General features: G+C 43.1%; 1 protein-coding gene across 13 annotated transcripts in view; it reads left to right on the forward strand.

Moving 5' to 3' along the window:
• Positions 1-15,943, forward strand: part of COBL (cordon-bleu WH2 repeat protein) — a 334,912-nt gene that overhangs the window by 193,056 nt on the left and 125,913 nt on the right. For 6 of the 13 annotated variants that reach the window (XM_043540436.1, XM_043540438.1, XM_043540437.1 and 3 more), the window contains one exon: positions 4,430-4,513. The exons of the other annotated variants lie outside the window; for them this stretch is intronic. In XM_043540436.1, coding sequence (XP_043396371.1) covers positions 4,430-4,513 — 84 coding nt within the window. The remainder of the gene's footprint in view (positions 1-4,429; positions 4,514-15,943) is intronic. 13 annotated transcript variants of the gene reach the window in all.

Here is a 15,943-nt window from a genome sequence, read left to right on the forward strand (position 1 = left end):
TGTGATTCAAACAGTTTGATCTTTAGTATGGCTACAATAAGCAATGTGGCCTTATTCTTCCCTCCTCCCCCACCCCACCCCACCCGGGCTACCTTGTCCATTATCTCATTTTTTTTAATTAATAAAGAAAGAATGCATGGTTTCAAAACAATAGATACTTTATTTCAAAGGGGGGAGGGTGGTTGGCTTACAGGGAATTAAAATCAACAAAGGGGGTGGGTTTGCATCAAGGAGAAACACGCACAACTGTCACACTGAAGCCTGGCCAGTCATGAAACTGGTTTTCAAAGCCTCTCTGATGTGCAGCGCGCCTTGCTGTGCTCTTCTAATCGCCCTGGTATCTGGCTGCTCAAAATCGGATGCCAGGCGATTTGCGTCAACCTTCCACCCCACCATAAACGTCTCCCCCTTACTCTCACAGATATTATGGAGCATACAGCAAGCAGCAGTAACAATGAGAATATTGGTTGCACTGAGGTCTGACCTAGTCAGCAAACAGTGCCAGCGAGCTTTTAAACATCCAAAGGCACATTCTACCACCATTCTGCACTTGCTCAGCCTATAGTTGAACTGCTCCTTACTACTGTCCAGGCTTCATGAACCATGGGAACAAGGGGTAGGCTGGGGTAGGTGTGACCGCGTGGTGCTGCTGGCTGGGAGAGCAGCCTGAGACAGAAGCCTCCAGCTCGCACGATATTCCAGGCAGGACTGAATCTCCATGAAACGAAACTTAAAGAAGAGAATGACCTGGAGTCTCTGGCTCCATTTGGTGCTCCAAGAGGAGAATAGCCATGTCTATCCAGGCGCCCCGATCGACCTCACTGAGGTCTGCAAGGAGCACCCAGGAGACGTACAACAACTATCAGTCCTCCTGCACCATCTGCCGCGAAGGCAAGGAGCTGCTGCTGTCTAGCAATGCGGTATCGCATCTGCCAGCAGCACCCAGGAGATGTATGGAGACGGTGGGCTGAGCGGGCTCCATGCTTGCCGTGGTATGGCGTCTGCATGGGTAACCCAGGAAAAAAGGCTTGAAACGATTGTTTGCCGTTGCTTTCATGGAGGGTGGGAGGGGGGCCTGATGACATGTACCCAAACCACCCGTGACAATGTTTTTGCCCCATCAGGCATTGGGAGCTTAACCCAGAATTCCAATGGGCAGCGGAGACTGCGGGAACTGTGGGATAGCTACCCACAGTGCAACGCTCTGGAAGTCGCTGCTAGCCATGGTAGTGAGGAGGCACTCCGCCACCTTAATGCGCTTAGTGTGGACATACGCAATCGACTGTATGAAATCGGTTTCTAAAAATCGACTTCTGTAAAATCGACCTTATTTCGTAGTGTAGACATACCCTTAAGTCGGTTTAACTATGTCAGTCGGGGTGTGAAAAATCTACACTCCTGAGCGGTGTTGTTAAAATGACCTAAGTCCTTGTGTAAACAGATGTAGACTATCTCCCAGAGAGTTGGATTACCTATACTGAAAGGAAAACCCCTCCCGTCAGTGTAGAAAGTGTCTATACTGAAGTGCTGCAGTGGTGCGGCTCAGCTGTGGCACTGTGGCATTTTAAGTGTAGACAAGCCTTTAGACTTTTCTTCCTTTGAATCTGTGATGTCCATGAACCTGCTAGTTCTGCAGACATCTCTCCATGCCTCCAGGAAAACCAGAGTGGACAAGATCAGAATTTCTATTAGTGCAACGTAAAAAACAAAGGGAGGAAAAGCAACAAACCCTCAATCTTTCTTTATACATAAGGAAGTAAAAAAAAAAAAAAAGGGGGGGGGGGAGAGGGGTTGGGAGGAAGACACAAACCCACTATTTGCTTTCTTTTCTAGTTGCCTTTTACAATGAAGGGCCCAGTCCTGCTTCTTTTGAAGTCAGTGGGATTTCAGTTCCTTAGGAGGAAGGATGCACCAAGAATTTGGAGTCTAGTTAAATCCCCTCCAGCAGAGAGTCTTATTACAACCTCCTCAGGGACTCTTTGATTTTCCTTCCACATAATAAATTCTTTCTCGAAAGACCCCTCCCTCTCAATAGCCTCCTGTTTTCTTATTGACTCCCTCAGACCAAGCATGGATTCCAGGATCCTGCCTTAATCCACTGTAGCATGTAGAGTACTGTATACCGGGGTGGCCAAACTGTGGCTCATGAGCCATATATGGCTCTTTTACAATTAAAGTGTGGCTCCCAAGCCCCCTGCCCCCCCCTCCTTTCTCCACCTACTAGACTTTGGGGGATGGAGCTCAGGACCTCTTCTGCCTTGCAGTGGGGTGGTTGGGTAGGGGCTTCTGTTCAGTGGGGTGGGGGGGTCTTGGGGCTTCAGCCCTGTGGGGTGCACCTACCGGGGCTTGGGGCTTCAACAGGAGTGGGGATGAAGCCCCGAGCCCCGGCTCTCTGCAGGTGTTTCCTGGCTCTTAAACTTCTGAAGATTGTTGTATGCAGCTCGGAGGGCCAGTAAGTTTGACCACCCCTGCTATATACCAATAGATTAGGAGCAGCTTTAGAAGAGGACTTGACTTATGCCTGGGCAAACGCTTATGCTCCTGCAGCATCCCATAAAAGTCCAGCAGACTCCGTCTGGCCATAACAGTCCACCTATATGTATCCACTTGCATGTAGTGGACAGCTACCACAATTCCATCTTAAGTTAATAGGAGCTGTGACTGTTCAGCCTCTGAAAAACCAGAATCAGAGGTCCCACACCGGCCAACCAAAAATGGAGGCATCCAATGTTAATGGGCTCTTTTGAAAATCTCACCCTAGATAAGCATGTAGCCTTCTTATTAACAGACCATTCCATCGTGACGGCGGTAAGGATGGTGATGCAGCATCAGAGCGTGAGTCATTAATAACATACACTGAGTGCGTTTATGAAAGAACTTGCATATATACAGCTCATTTTTAATAAGTGCAAACTTATACTGGAAAGTTTGTACTGTGCATACACAGCAGCCAATTTTAGAATTTTTTTTAACTTTATTAATTTTTGCCCAGCTGCAGTATTGCCAAACCCAAGCATTCCAAAAATCACGAGACTGGCTTAAAAATCATGAGATATTTAAAAAATAATAAATTTGGGGACTCATTTTCTTTGCCACCGTGTTTCTGAGCCTTTAGGGTGCACTTGGGTCAAATTTTTAAGCTTTTCTCTACAACTATGAGAGCTGAAACCTTTTGGTATTCCACTTGGTTCTCCTCAAGTTTGACTTGCAACATTTCTATGATTTACAATCCTGGTTTTATGACATCCACTGGGGATGGGGATGAGATTACTCATGACCTATGCAGGATTCCAAACTCCTTTCTCTCTCTAATGTTCATAAGCTAGGGACAAAAGAAAAACACATTCTTGGCTGTGATTTTCAAAGGAGCTTAAAGGAATCCCAGTCCTGATTCTTGTCTTCACTACCTGGGTCACTGGCTACAGTCTCTGAGAAACCAGACACTTTATAAATCAAGCATGAAAAATATATTTAAAAAATGCAGTTAACAGTTCTTTCCTGTCGCTAACACTGAAGATTTGTGTGTATAAAATTTGTGTGGTTTGTGTGTATAAAAACGTCTTCTGTATTTTCCACAGTATGCATCCGATGAAGTGAGCTGTAGCTCACGAAAGCTTATGCTCAAATAAATTGGTTAGTCTCTGAGGTGCCACAAGTACTCCTTTTCTTTTTGCAAATACAGACTAACACAGCTGTTACTCTGAAAACTGAAGATAAGCAATTTCTATCCTTTACAGTGGTCTTTCTCAAGTCAGAATTCTCTTGCCTTCCATTCTCAAGATTTCAATCCAAGACTTGATTCGCTGCTTGATTTTCTGCTTCCCATGCACTTAGATTCATTCTGATTTGCACACACTTTACACTTAGGGCTAGACTGTATGTTTTACACAAAGCCCTACGCAAGGAAGCCGGGACCACAGGGCTGCTTATTGCTTTACTCTGCAGGCTATTGTGAAAGGGTTGTAGGGCCACAGCTCAGTTTCTCCCCACCCCTCTCTTGGCCAGTCTGCTCATTGGAATCAGCAAAGATGAGTGGTACTTACTCACAGAGACAGATGTTGTGCTTGTCCCTTGCATACTCCCCTATCCCTGTGCGCCCAGGAGAATCAGTGGCAATGTGATCCTTGTTCTTCAGTATCCATTTTCTACTAGCTCATCTTTTCCTTCCTTGTGCTGTATAATTCCTGCATTTGTTTGTTTTTTCTGCTGTTCCTAGGTGTCTCTGTTCATATGTTTCTCTCGCCTTGGCTATACGAGGGAGATCTTGCAAACTAGTCAATGTTTCTTAAAAAAAAAAAAAAAAAGTCCAATGCAGCTGTGCTAGTTGAATGTCCTGGTCTTGCCCAGATTTGGCACTTTGATTTGGCACAATTATGCCTTGTTTTGTTTGTTTTGCCACGTTGGTGTAGGCTGCTTGTTTGTATTGCAGACAAAAGATTGTTTGAGGATGGACGCTAACTATGGGGATGAGGATGGTTTTAGTTGTGCAACTGCTAGTGAAAGGAGCTCGGATGTAAGTACTAACATGGCTTCTAGATGCTCTTACAGCTTCTGCCTCCTTAGACTGTTCGGATCAGCAGACGCTATTCCAGCTGCTTGACTAAAAACAGTAGCAGTAGTGCGCTTGATCGTGTGGTTGCCCCAATACTTGGATGTCTTAACACACAGTTCAGGCTTTTCTGACCACCTGAAATGCAACATGGTGTCTTCAAATAAAACTCGCTCTGACTTCAGCGTAGCCAGGATTTCACCCAAGGACTTTAATGCTGAACTGTGTACAAATAATAAGTTTCACTGGTGGCCTGGTGCACTCCTTTTTGGTGCATCAGTGTGGCTCCAAATACTTTCATAAACAATTTTTTGCTTTTCTTTTTAACATTAGAAATATCAGGTCCTCTTTCGAATGGATGACTATGGCAAGATTTTTGGAGAACCTAGACACTAACTGATTATACCAGATATCAGACACGATGCGCCCTGCTGTCTTTCTTCACCTTATAGTCTATGAACTAATTATTAATCACAATAATTACCTTTTTGTTGGAGCACTTTTCAAAATCTTTGGAAGACCATATTGGTGACATCTCAGGTGACTGAAACATGAGCCTGAGCTCGCACAGTCCCTTAGTGAGACAGGAGGGAGTGTCTGGGGAAGTTATGCTGAGGCTGAAACCATGCAGCTCAGTGTCTAAGAGGAAGGGGTGGGAAGAAAATGTCAGATAATTGAGGCAGAAGAAATGATAGAGCAATTCCGAAAGGGGGACAGTCGTGAAAAAGAGGCCAAGACGGGAGGAATGGATGGAGCACGTGTGGCAGGAGTGGATGGATGTTAGGTTTGAACACTGTAGTTCAGTAAGTCCAGAGAGAGTTTTCACGATCACAGGGGGCAGGTACAGAAAAGGTAATGATGGTTCTACAGGATAGGTGGGGTATAGGCCATGTCTTCACTTCAAAAAGGGTATGTAAAGTCCTTGTGGAGGCAAGGAACAGATGGGTTTTATGGATGTAACTAGTCAAAGTACACCACTGGTAAGGGTATAGACTTGACTTCAACGAGCTACATCTGGACAACACCTATTTGTGTCTTGTCTACACAAGGATTTTACATTGAGACCGCTATCTGACTATAAAATACACTTTTTTGCAATAAAGACCTAGCCATAGTCCCTTCATTTACACTTTGTGCTGTCCCTTGGCCTACATCCTTACATTTCTTTTTGTAGGTAATGTGACTGATCAAATCACAGTTTATGACACTGGAAGAAAAGAACAGTTTTAAAAATTACCCCAACCACTAACTATTTCTTTTAAAATCACAACAATATAACTTCAGGCACAAACAAATCTTAAAATCAGAGGTAATGTGCCAATGTTCAATAACTGGAACGTTTTTAGGTCAAGTGATTAATCCTTTATTTTTTTTCCTCCAAAGAGCAATTAATCTTCATGTAGAACGTGGGTATTGTTCACTGCTTCACGCTTTTGCAGCTAGATTTCTATGTTACTTGCTATGATTCTCATCCTGATAAAATTTATGCACATGCTTAAAATATAAGTATGCGAGTTCTTCCTCAGAAAGTTCATGTAATGAGAAGCGTAAGTAATCTGCTCAGCAGTATTGCATCTCTATCCTAAGGTATGAATCTGAAACCAGTTGGAAAACCTTCAGAAAAGAGCTGCAATAACTTGTGGTCTGGAAACATGTCTTTTATAGTGTGCCTTCGCTAGACAAAAAAGGTGATAACTAAAACAAGGTAAAATCTTAGTGGAGACGAGGCAGTTTGTAGTTTTAACAGGAGTTAGCAGATTGAGGTATACCCTTTAACTCAAATTGCTCACAGATGAAAACTACAAACTGTCTCGTCTTCTTTAGGGTGTCACCACTTGAAAGGTAACACAAGTAAAGAACACATCTTTTTACCTGCTGAAGACCTGGCATTATAACCTAAACTCAAATTACTTAACTTGACAAAGAGAAGGTTATGAAATGACTTTACCATGATCTACATGTCCTTACGTGGAGAGAGTACTTCTAATAGTAAGGGGATTTTTAATCTAGCATAAAGTCATAACAAAATCTGATGGCTGGAGGCTGAAGTGAGAAAAATTCTCACTAGAAATAGAGTGCTAATGTTTTAAACTAAAGATAATTAATCATTGGAACAAGGTATTTAGGGGTTGTGGTGGATTCTCCATAATTTGATATCTTTAAATAGCAACTGGATGTTTTTCTAAAAGATATGCTGTAGCTCAACCAGGGCTTGACACAGGAACTACTTGATGAAACTGTACAGCCTGTGTTATGAAGCAGGTCACACTAGAGATCAAAATGGTCCCTCTGGCAATAATATCTATGAACATCCAACATCAGTGAACTGCAGGTATTTATTTATTTTTTTTTTATGTAAAGGAGACAGAATTAGCTATCATCATGTTTAGGCCCGAGAGCTGATGTGTATTGGACCACATTGCATTTTTGTTTATATTATTTTCTATTTTATGTTCTTGTTAAAAGAAAAGGAGTACTTGTAGCACCATAGAGACTAACCAATTTATTTGAGCATAAGCTTTCGTGAGCTACAGCTCACTTCATCGGATGCATAAAGTGGAAAATGCAGTGAGGATGTTTTATACACACAGACCGTGAAAAATGGGTGTTTATCACTTCAAAAGGTTTTCTCTCCCCCCACCCCACTCTCCTGCTGGTAATAGCTTATCTAAAGTGATCACTCTCCTTACAATGTGTATGATAATCAAGGTGGGCCCTTTCCAGCACAAATCCAGGGTTTAACAAGAATGTCTGAGGAACAGTGCCGGGGGGGGGTAGGAAAAAACAAGGGGAAATAGGTTACCTTGCATAATGACTTAGCCACTCCCAGTCTCTATTCAAGCCTAAGTTAATTATATCCAATTTGCAAATGAATTCCAATTCAGCAGTCTCTCGCTGGAGTCTGGTTTTGAAGTTTTTCTGTTGTAATATCGCAACTTTCATGGCTGTAATCGCGTGACCAGAGAGATTGAAATGTTCTCCAACTGGTTTATGAATGTTATAATTCTTGACATCTGATTTGTGTCCATTTATTCTTTTATGTAGAGACTGTCCACTTTGACCAATGTACATGGCAGAGGGGCATTGCTTGCACATGATGGCATATATCACATTGGTGGATGTGCAGGTGAACAAGCCTCTGATAGTGTGGCTGATGTGATTAGGCCCTGTGATGGTGTCCCCTGAATAGACATGTGGGCACAGTTGGCAACGGGCTTTGTTGCAAGGATAGGTTCCTGGGTTAGTGGTTCTGTTGTGTGGTGTGTGGTTGCTGGTGAGTATTTGCTTCAGGTTGGGGGGCTGTCTGTAGGCAAGGACTGGCCTGTCTCCCAAGATTTGTGAGAGTGTTGAGTCGTCCTTCAGGATAGGTTGTAGATCCTTGATAATGCGTTGGAGAGGTTTTAGTTGGGGGCTGAAGGTGATGGCTAGTGGCGTTCTGTTATTTTCTTTGTTAGGTCTGTCCTGTAATAGGTGATTTCTGGGAACTCTTCTGGCTCTATCAATCTGTTTCTTCACTTCCGCAGGTGGGTATTGCAGTTGTAAGAATGCTTGATAGAGATCTTGTAGGGGTTTGTCTCTGTCTGAGGGGTTGGAGCGAATGCGGTTGTATCGTAGAGCTTGGCTGTAGACAATGGACCGTGTGGTGTGGTCTGGGTGAAAGCTGGAGGCATGTAGGTAGGAATAGCGGTCAGTAGGTTTCCGGTATAGGGTGGTGTTTATGTGACCATCGCTTAATAGCACCATAGTGTCCAGGAAGTGGATCTCTTGGGTGGACTGGTCCAGGCTGAGATTGATGGTGGGATGGAAATTGTTGAAATCATGGTGGAATTCCTCAAGGGCTTCTTTTCCATGGGTCCAGATGATGAAGATGTCATCAATATAGCGCAAGTAGAGTAGGGGCGTTAGGGGACGAGAGCTGAGGAAGCGTTGTTCTAATTCAGCCACAAAAATGTTGGCATACTGTGGGGCCATGTGGGTACCCATAGCAGTGCCGCTGATTTGAAGGTATACATTGTCCCCAAATGTGAAATAGTTATGGGTGAGGACAAAGTCACAAAGTTCAGCCACCCGGTTTGCCGTGACATTATCGGGGATACTGTTCCTGACGGCTTGTAGTCCATCTTTGTTTCTTGATTTTAGCAAAGCTTTTGACACGGTCTCCCACAGTATTCTTGTCAGCAAGTTAAAGAAGTATGGGCTGGATGAATGCACTATAAGGTGGGTAGAAAGTTGGCTAGATTGTCGGGCTCAACGGGTAGTGATCAATGGCTCCATGTCTAGTTGGCAGCCGGTATCAAGTGGAGTGCCCCAGGGGTCGGTCCTGGGGCCGGTTTTGTTCAATATCTTCATAAATGATCTGGAGGATGGTGTGGATTGCACTCTCAGCAAATTTGCGGATGATACTAAACTGGGAGGAGTGGTAGATACGCTGGAGGGCAGGGATAGGATACAGAGGGACCTAGACAAATTGGAGGATTGGGCCAAAAGAAACCTGATGCGGTTCAATAAGGATAAGTGCAGGGTCCTGCACTTAGGACGGAAGAACCCAATGCACAGCTACAGACTAGGGACCGAATGGCTAGGCAGCAGTTCTGCGGAAAAGGACCTAGGGGTTACAGTGGACGAGAAGCTGGATATGAGTCAGCAGTGTGCCCTTGTTGCCAAGAAGGCCAATGGCATTTTGGGATGTATAAGTAGGGGCATAGCGAGCAGATCGAGGGACGTGATCGTTCCCCTCTATTCGACATTGGTGAGGCCTCATCTGGAGTACTGTGTCCAGTTTTGGGCCCCACACTACAAGAAGGACGTGGATAAATTGGAGAGAGTCCAGCGAAGGGCAACAAAAATGATTAGGGGTCTGGAACACATGACTTATGAGGAGAGGCTGAGGGAACTGGGATTGTTTAGTCTGCGGAAGAGAAGAATGAGGGGGGATTTGATAGCTGCTTTCAACTACCTGAGAGGTGGTTCCAGAGAGGATGGTTCTAGACTATTCTCAGTGGTAGAAGAGGACAGGACAAGGAGTAATGGTCTCAAGTTGCAGTGGGGGAGGTTTAGGTTGGATATTAAGAAAAACTTTTTCACTAGGAGGGTGGTGAAACACTGGAATGCGTTACCTAGGGAGGTGGTAGAATCTCCTTCCTTGGAAGTTTTTAAGGTCAGGCTTGACAAAGCCTTGGCTGGGATGATTTGATTGGGGATTGGTCCTGCTTTGAGCAGGGGGTTGGACTAGATGACCTCCTGAGGTCCCTTCCAACCCTGATATTCTATGATTCTATGAATGTTGGTGTAGAGGGCTTCTACATCCATAATGGCCAGGATGGTGTTTTCAGGAAGATCACCGATGGATTGTAGTTTCCTTAGGAAGTCAGTGGTGTCTCGAAGATATCTGGGAGTGCTGGTGGTGTAGGGCCTGAGGAGGGAGTCTACATAGCCAGACAATCCTGCTGTCAGGGTGCCAATGCCTGAGATGATGGGGCGCCCAGGATTTCCAGGTTTATGGATCTTGGGTAGTAGATAGAATATCCCAGGTCGGGGTTCCAGGGGTGTGTCTGTGCGGATTTGATCTTGTGCTTTTTCAGGGAGTTTCTTGAGCAAATGCTGTAGTTTCTTTTGGTAACCCTCAGTGGGATCAGAGGGTAATGGCTTGTAGAAAGTGGTGTTGGAGAGCTGCCGAGCAGCCTCTTGTTCATATTCCGACCTATTCATGATGACAACAGCACCTCCTTTGTCAGCCTTTTTGATTATGATGTCAGAGTTGTTTCTGAGGCTGTGGATGGCATTGTGTTCTGCACGGCTGAGGTTATGGGGCAAGTGATGCTGCTTTTCCACAATTTCAGCCCATGCACGTCGGCAGAAGCACTCTATGTAGAAGTCCTCAGACGTTCTTGTTAAACCCTGGATTTGTGCTGGAAAGGGCCCACCTTGATTATCATACCATTGTAAGGAGAGTGATCACTTTGGATAAGCTATTACCAGCAGGAGAGTGGGGTGGGGGGAGAGAAAACCTTTTGAAGTGATAAACACCCATTTTTTCATGGTCTGTGTGTATAAAACATCCTCACTGCATTTTCCACTTTATGCATCCGATGAAGTGAGCTGTAGCTCACGAAAGCTTATGCTCAAATAAATTGGTTAGTCTCTAAGATGCCACAAGTACTCCTTTTCTTTTTGCGAATACAGACTAACACGGCTGCTACTCTGAAACGTGTTCTTGTTAGTCACTCATCATTTTTCAAGTATACATACTTGGTGGGAACGGGACTTGATTAATATGTATTAGTTTTGATTATGATTAATATTGTTTTATCATAGCTTTTAAACTCTAGATTCCAATAATACATTTATTTCTAACACAATCGTTGCATAGAATGTAATACCAGACATCTGATAGAAAACTAAATCTTGTCTAGGGATAGTGAGAGTAGACATATATAGCTTTGCTAAGTATATATGACCACAAACTCTGGTTTCTTTATTTTTTTTAAATTACTCCCCTTTCAAATGAGTGATTTATGAAAGAAACAGGCTGGCAGAATTAAAAGGCTGTGATAATACACACATTTAGGAAAAAGTAAGATTTGTTTTTTAAACATTGTGAAAGTCCTCTTAAGTATAGCTTACCTTTTATTTTATAGTAATTATTTTAATTACTATTTGTAAAGAATAATAGTTGAGCATAGTTGGTATTATTTGTGACCTACAGATGTAAGAAGGGCCACTCCAGATCCGTACATGGCAGAGGAACTGCTAGGTGCTTAAGAAAGTGGAGTTAATGACTCCATACATGACACTTTTCCCTGTGAGTCAGTGTCCACCCCACCGTGGCACTGAGTAACCATCATGAAGAAAGGGGAGGAGGAGGATCCGGGGAACCACAGGCCACTCAGCCTCACTTCAGTCCCTGGAAAAATCATGGAGCAGGTCCTCAAGGAATCCATTTTGAAGCACTTCGAGGAGCGGAAAGTGATCAGGAACAGTCAGCATGGATTCACCAAGGGCAGGTCATGCCTGACTAACCTAATTGCCTTCTATAATGAGATAACTGTCTCTGTGGATGAGGGGAAAGCAGTGGACATGTTATTCCTTGACTTTAGCAAAGCTTTTGATACGGTCTCCCACAGTATTCTTGCCAGCAAGTTAAAGATGTATGGGCTGGATGAATGGACTATAAGGTGGATAGAAAGCTGGCTAGATTGTCAGGCTCAATGGGTAGTGATCAATGGCTCCATGTCTAGTTGGCAGCCGGTATCAAGCGGAGTGCCCCAAGGGTCGGTCCTGGGGCCTGTTTTGTTCAATATCTTCATTAATGATCTGGAGGATGGCGTGGACTGCACCCTCAGCAATTTTGCAGATGACACTAAACTGGGAGGAGTGGTAGATATGCTGGAGGATAGGGATAGGCTACAGAGGGCCCTAGAGAAATTAGAAGATTGGGCCAAAAGAAATCTGATGAGGTTCAACAAGGACAAGTGCAGAGTCCTGCACTTAGGATGGAAGAATCTCATGCACTGCCACAAACTAGGGACTGAGTGGCTAGGTAGCAGTTCTGTAGAAAAGGACCTAGGGGTTACAGTGGATGAGAAGCTGGATATGAGTTAACAGTGTGCCCTTGTTGCCAAGAAGGCTAACGGCATTTTGGGCTGTATAAGTAGGAGCATTGCCAGCAGATCGAGGGACGTGATCATTCCCCTCTATTCGACATTGGTGAGATCTCATCTGGAGTACTGTGTTCCATTTTGGGCCCCAAGCTACAAGAAGGATGTGGAAAAACTGGAAAAAGTCCAGCGGAGGACAACAAAAATGATAAGGGGGCTGGATCACATGACTTATGAGGAGAGGCTGAGGGAACTGGGAGTATTTAGTCTGCAGAAGAGAAGAATGAGGGGGGATTTGATAGTTGCTTTCAACTACCTGAAAGGGGGTTCCAAAGAGGATGGATCTAGACTGTTCTCAGTGGTAGGAGATGACAGAACAAGGGTAAGAACAAGGAGTAATGGTCTCAAGTTGCAGTGGGAAAGGTTTAGGTTGCATAATAGGAAAAACCTTTTCAGTAGGAGGGTGGTGAAGCACTGGAATGGGTTATTTAGGGAGGTGGTGGAATCTCCTTCCTTAGAGGTTTTTAAGGTCAGGCTTGACAAAGCCCTGGCTGGGATGATTTAGTTGGGGATTGGTCCTGCTTTGAGCAGGGGGTTGGACTAGATGACCTCCTGAGGTCCCTTCCACCCCTGATAGTCTATGATTCAGATGTGACATAAAACCAAGCTCAGGATCACTTGCATTAAAGATTCCATTACGCTCTTTTTGTTTAAGAATAAGAGTATGAATTCTGATGTCCTAGTCAAATTCCAGCTCAGCCAATTACAATCTACCTAAATTTCTGCATTTTTAATTAGATATGATGTTGCTCTTTTATTTCATGTCCCAATTTATCATGTAGTGATGCCTTGTTGAACAGCTGCTCTTCCACGCCACAGAGGTGGATGCATTTCAGTAGTCTGGGAAATGATTATAGCTCTGAAACCCTTATCATATTGAATAACAACTTACTACACGAATGCTCCCATTGAACTAAAGCTCTAGTTGAGATGAGTAAGGACATCAGAGTCAGCCCTAAATTAGAAAGATGTTTGGGATCCTATAGGCTGAGAAGTGTTATATAAATGGAAGATATTAATTTTCTCAAAATGTCCTCTGTTAGATGTTTCCTCTACTATAATTCCCTTTAAGACTCCCTTCAGAGTTATTTGCAATTTTGTGTCGGCCTCAAGGCATTTTGCATTGTCCCAGGGCATGAGTTTCAAATTTGGTGCTGAGCCACGAGGGTGAGCAGGTGCCAGAGCAAAGGCAAGCTGGTATATGCTCTGGATTTGCAAGGAGGGAATATCTTCCATGACTCTTCAGAGATTTCCTTCTGCGTGGCACAAGGAAAAGCGATGGTGTGCCCATGAGGGAGCTTTGTACAGCATTGGCTGCCAAAGAAAAGGTCATTGCAATATCATGCCTTTGAGGGGTGAGTGAGTGGAAAAGAGGGTTTGGAAGCTCCTGGTCAGTGCCCTTTGAACAGGAGAACTCTATCTGCAACACCCATATGGTCCCCATTACCATAGTGTCTGAGCACTTCACACTCTTTAATGTGCTGATCCTCGGAATACTCCTGTGAAGTAGGGAAGTATAATTATTTTACAGAGGGGAACTGAAGCACCGAGTGAGTGAGTTGGCTGTGGTCAAACAGGAAGTCTCAGGTAGAGCAGGAAATTGAACACAGCTCTCACAAGTCGTGGACCATCCGTCCTCTCTCCACGTCAGTGGTCTCCAGTCTCTTTACTATCCTGATCTGTAGAATAAATGATAATTCTAGTGTATGAGAGCCAGGCAATATGGAGAAATGGAAGGCAACTCTACAAAATGAGAGGTAGTGTGGGAATTTATTCAAGCAAAGATTGTATATTCATTTTAGCAGTCAAACGGTATTCAGTGCCATGTTTATACAAATTTGTTTGGAGCCATTAATACCACCACCAAGTAGTTAGTCATTGACAGGATAAGGGAAAATTATCTTTTAAACCAATGGGGGGAATCACAGACAAAATAAACAAGAAAGGACATGTATTGCTGGCATTAGTAAAAATAAGGGGAGATAAAGGAGGAGGAAAGTGTAATCCCACAGAGATACTGAATGTATACAAAGTAAGAATAGAATTCTGCTTAATGGTCTACAGCACCCATCAAATACATAAGGCTTCATTATAAAAATAAAAGATTCTATAGGAATAAAGTAAATATTCTAAATGAAACAGAAATATCTTCCTTAATTTCCTCTTTGTGAGCAGGAACTTTCAGCTCTGTGCAGGACTAAAAAACAGACATGCATAGGCCTAATATGATGTTTTGTAAAGTGAACAAAAATTACTGAAAAGTATACACACACGCACACGCATGCACGCACACACGTATTTACATACAGACAAACACGGTAGTCAGAAGTCACAATACATTTGGAACAGTTTGCTATGCTTCTCTTTCTATTCCAGTGGTTCTCAACCAGGGGTCTGTGTACCCTGGGGGTACACAGAGATCTTCCAGGGAGTACATCAACTCATCTAAGATAGGTTTCAGAGTAGCAGCCGTGTTAGTCTGTATTCGCAAAAAGAAAAGGAGTACTTGTGGCACCTTAGAGACTAACCAATTTATTTGAGCATAAGCTTTCATGAGCTACAGCTCACTTCATCAGATGCATAAAGTGGAAAATGCAGTGAGGCTGTTTTATACACACAGACCATTTCATCTAAGATATTTGCCTAGTTTTACAACAGGCTACATAAAAAGCACTAGCGAAGTCCATACAAACTAAAATGACTTGTTTATACTGTTCTGTATTCTATACACTGAAATGTAAGTACAATATTTATATTCCAGTTGATTCATGTTATAATTATATGGTAAGAATGAGAAAGTAAGCAATTTTTCAGTAATAGTATGCTGTGACACTTCTGTATTTTTGTCTGATTTTGTGGGCAAGTGGTTTTTAAGTGAGGTGAAGCTTGGAGGTACACAAGACAAATCAGACTCCTGAAAGGGGTACAGTAGTCTGGAAAGGTTGAGAGCCACTTCTCTATTCAGAAGGATTATTGTCTTTCAGTTGGAATTTAGACCAGCCTGACGAAATGGGAATATAGAGTAATTTTTGCCACATGGTGTCACTATCCTCCAAAGAACAGCTAATCTAAATGAAACCTGATACTCCTACCAGCAAGAGCTAAAATTAGTTATGTTTATTTTGGAGGGTCCTAATAGTTACATAAATCACAAGGAAGAAACGTATCCCAAGTGCTGAATCACATATATCTCTAATGTGGAATTTGTTTATGTTATAAATCAGTTTGGAAAAAAATACTTAATAAAAGTGGAGCCAAGCATTTTGTCAGAGGTTTTGAAGCTTCAGCACAAAATCTTATCGCACAACCACACACCTGTGGTTTAGGAAGATGATTTCAGAGAAATAATGTTCAGAGATTTCCTTCAGCACATATAGAGCAAGCTTTTTAAAATCTGGCCTTCCTTTGTATGCCTGAAGTTAGCCATTGTGAATAATTTGAGCCGACTAACCTTGTTATGATGCACAGTCTGATAGTTCTGTGTCTCAAATGACAAACGACATCCGCTAATATGAACTCACAGGTACAAAAAGTGAGGTCAGGTTAAGTCCAATCTGAAAATCAAACATATAATGTTACTGATGTGCATTACAATGTTTTATATGTGCCAGTCTGTTATTGTGTATTTGTATATGGTTATATCAGTATTCATACATTACAGTACAGCTCTCAGATATGAAGTAGGGTTGATTTGTAGTGGAAAACTATTGCACTGGTGTTTGAAAAAGTAACCAAT

The sequence above is a fragment of the Chelonia mydas genome, chromosome 2 (genome assembly GCF_015237465.2).
Source record: "Chelonia mydas isolate rCheMyd1 chromosome 2, rCheMyd1.pri.v2, whole genome shotgun sequence".
NCBI lineage: Eukaryota > Metazoa > Chordata > Testudines > Cheloniidae > Chelonia > Chelonia mydas.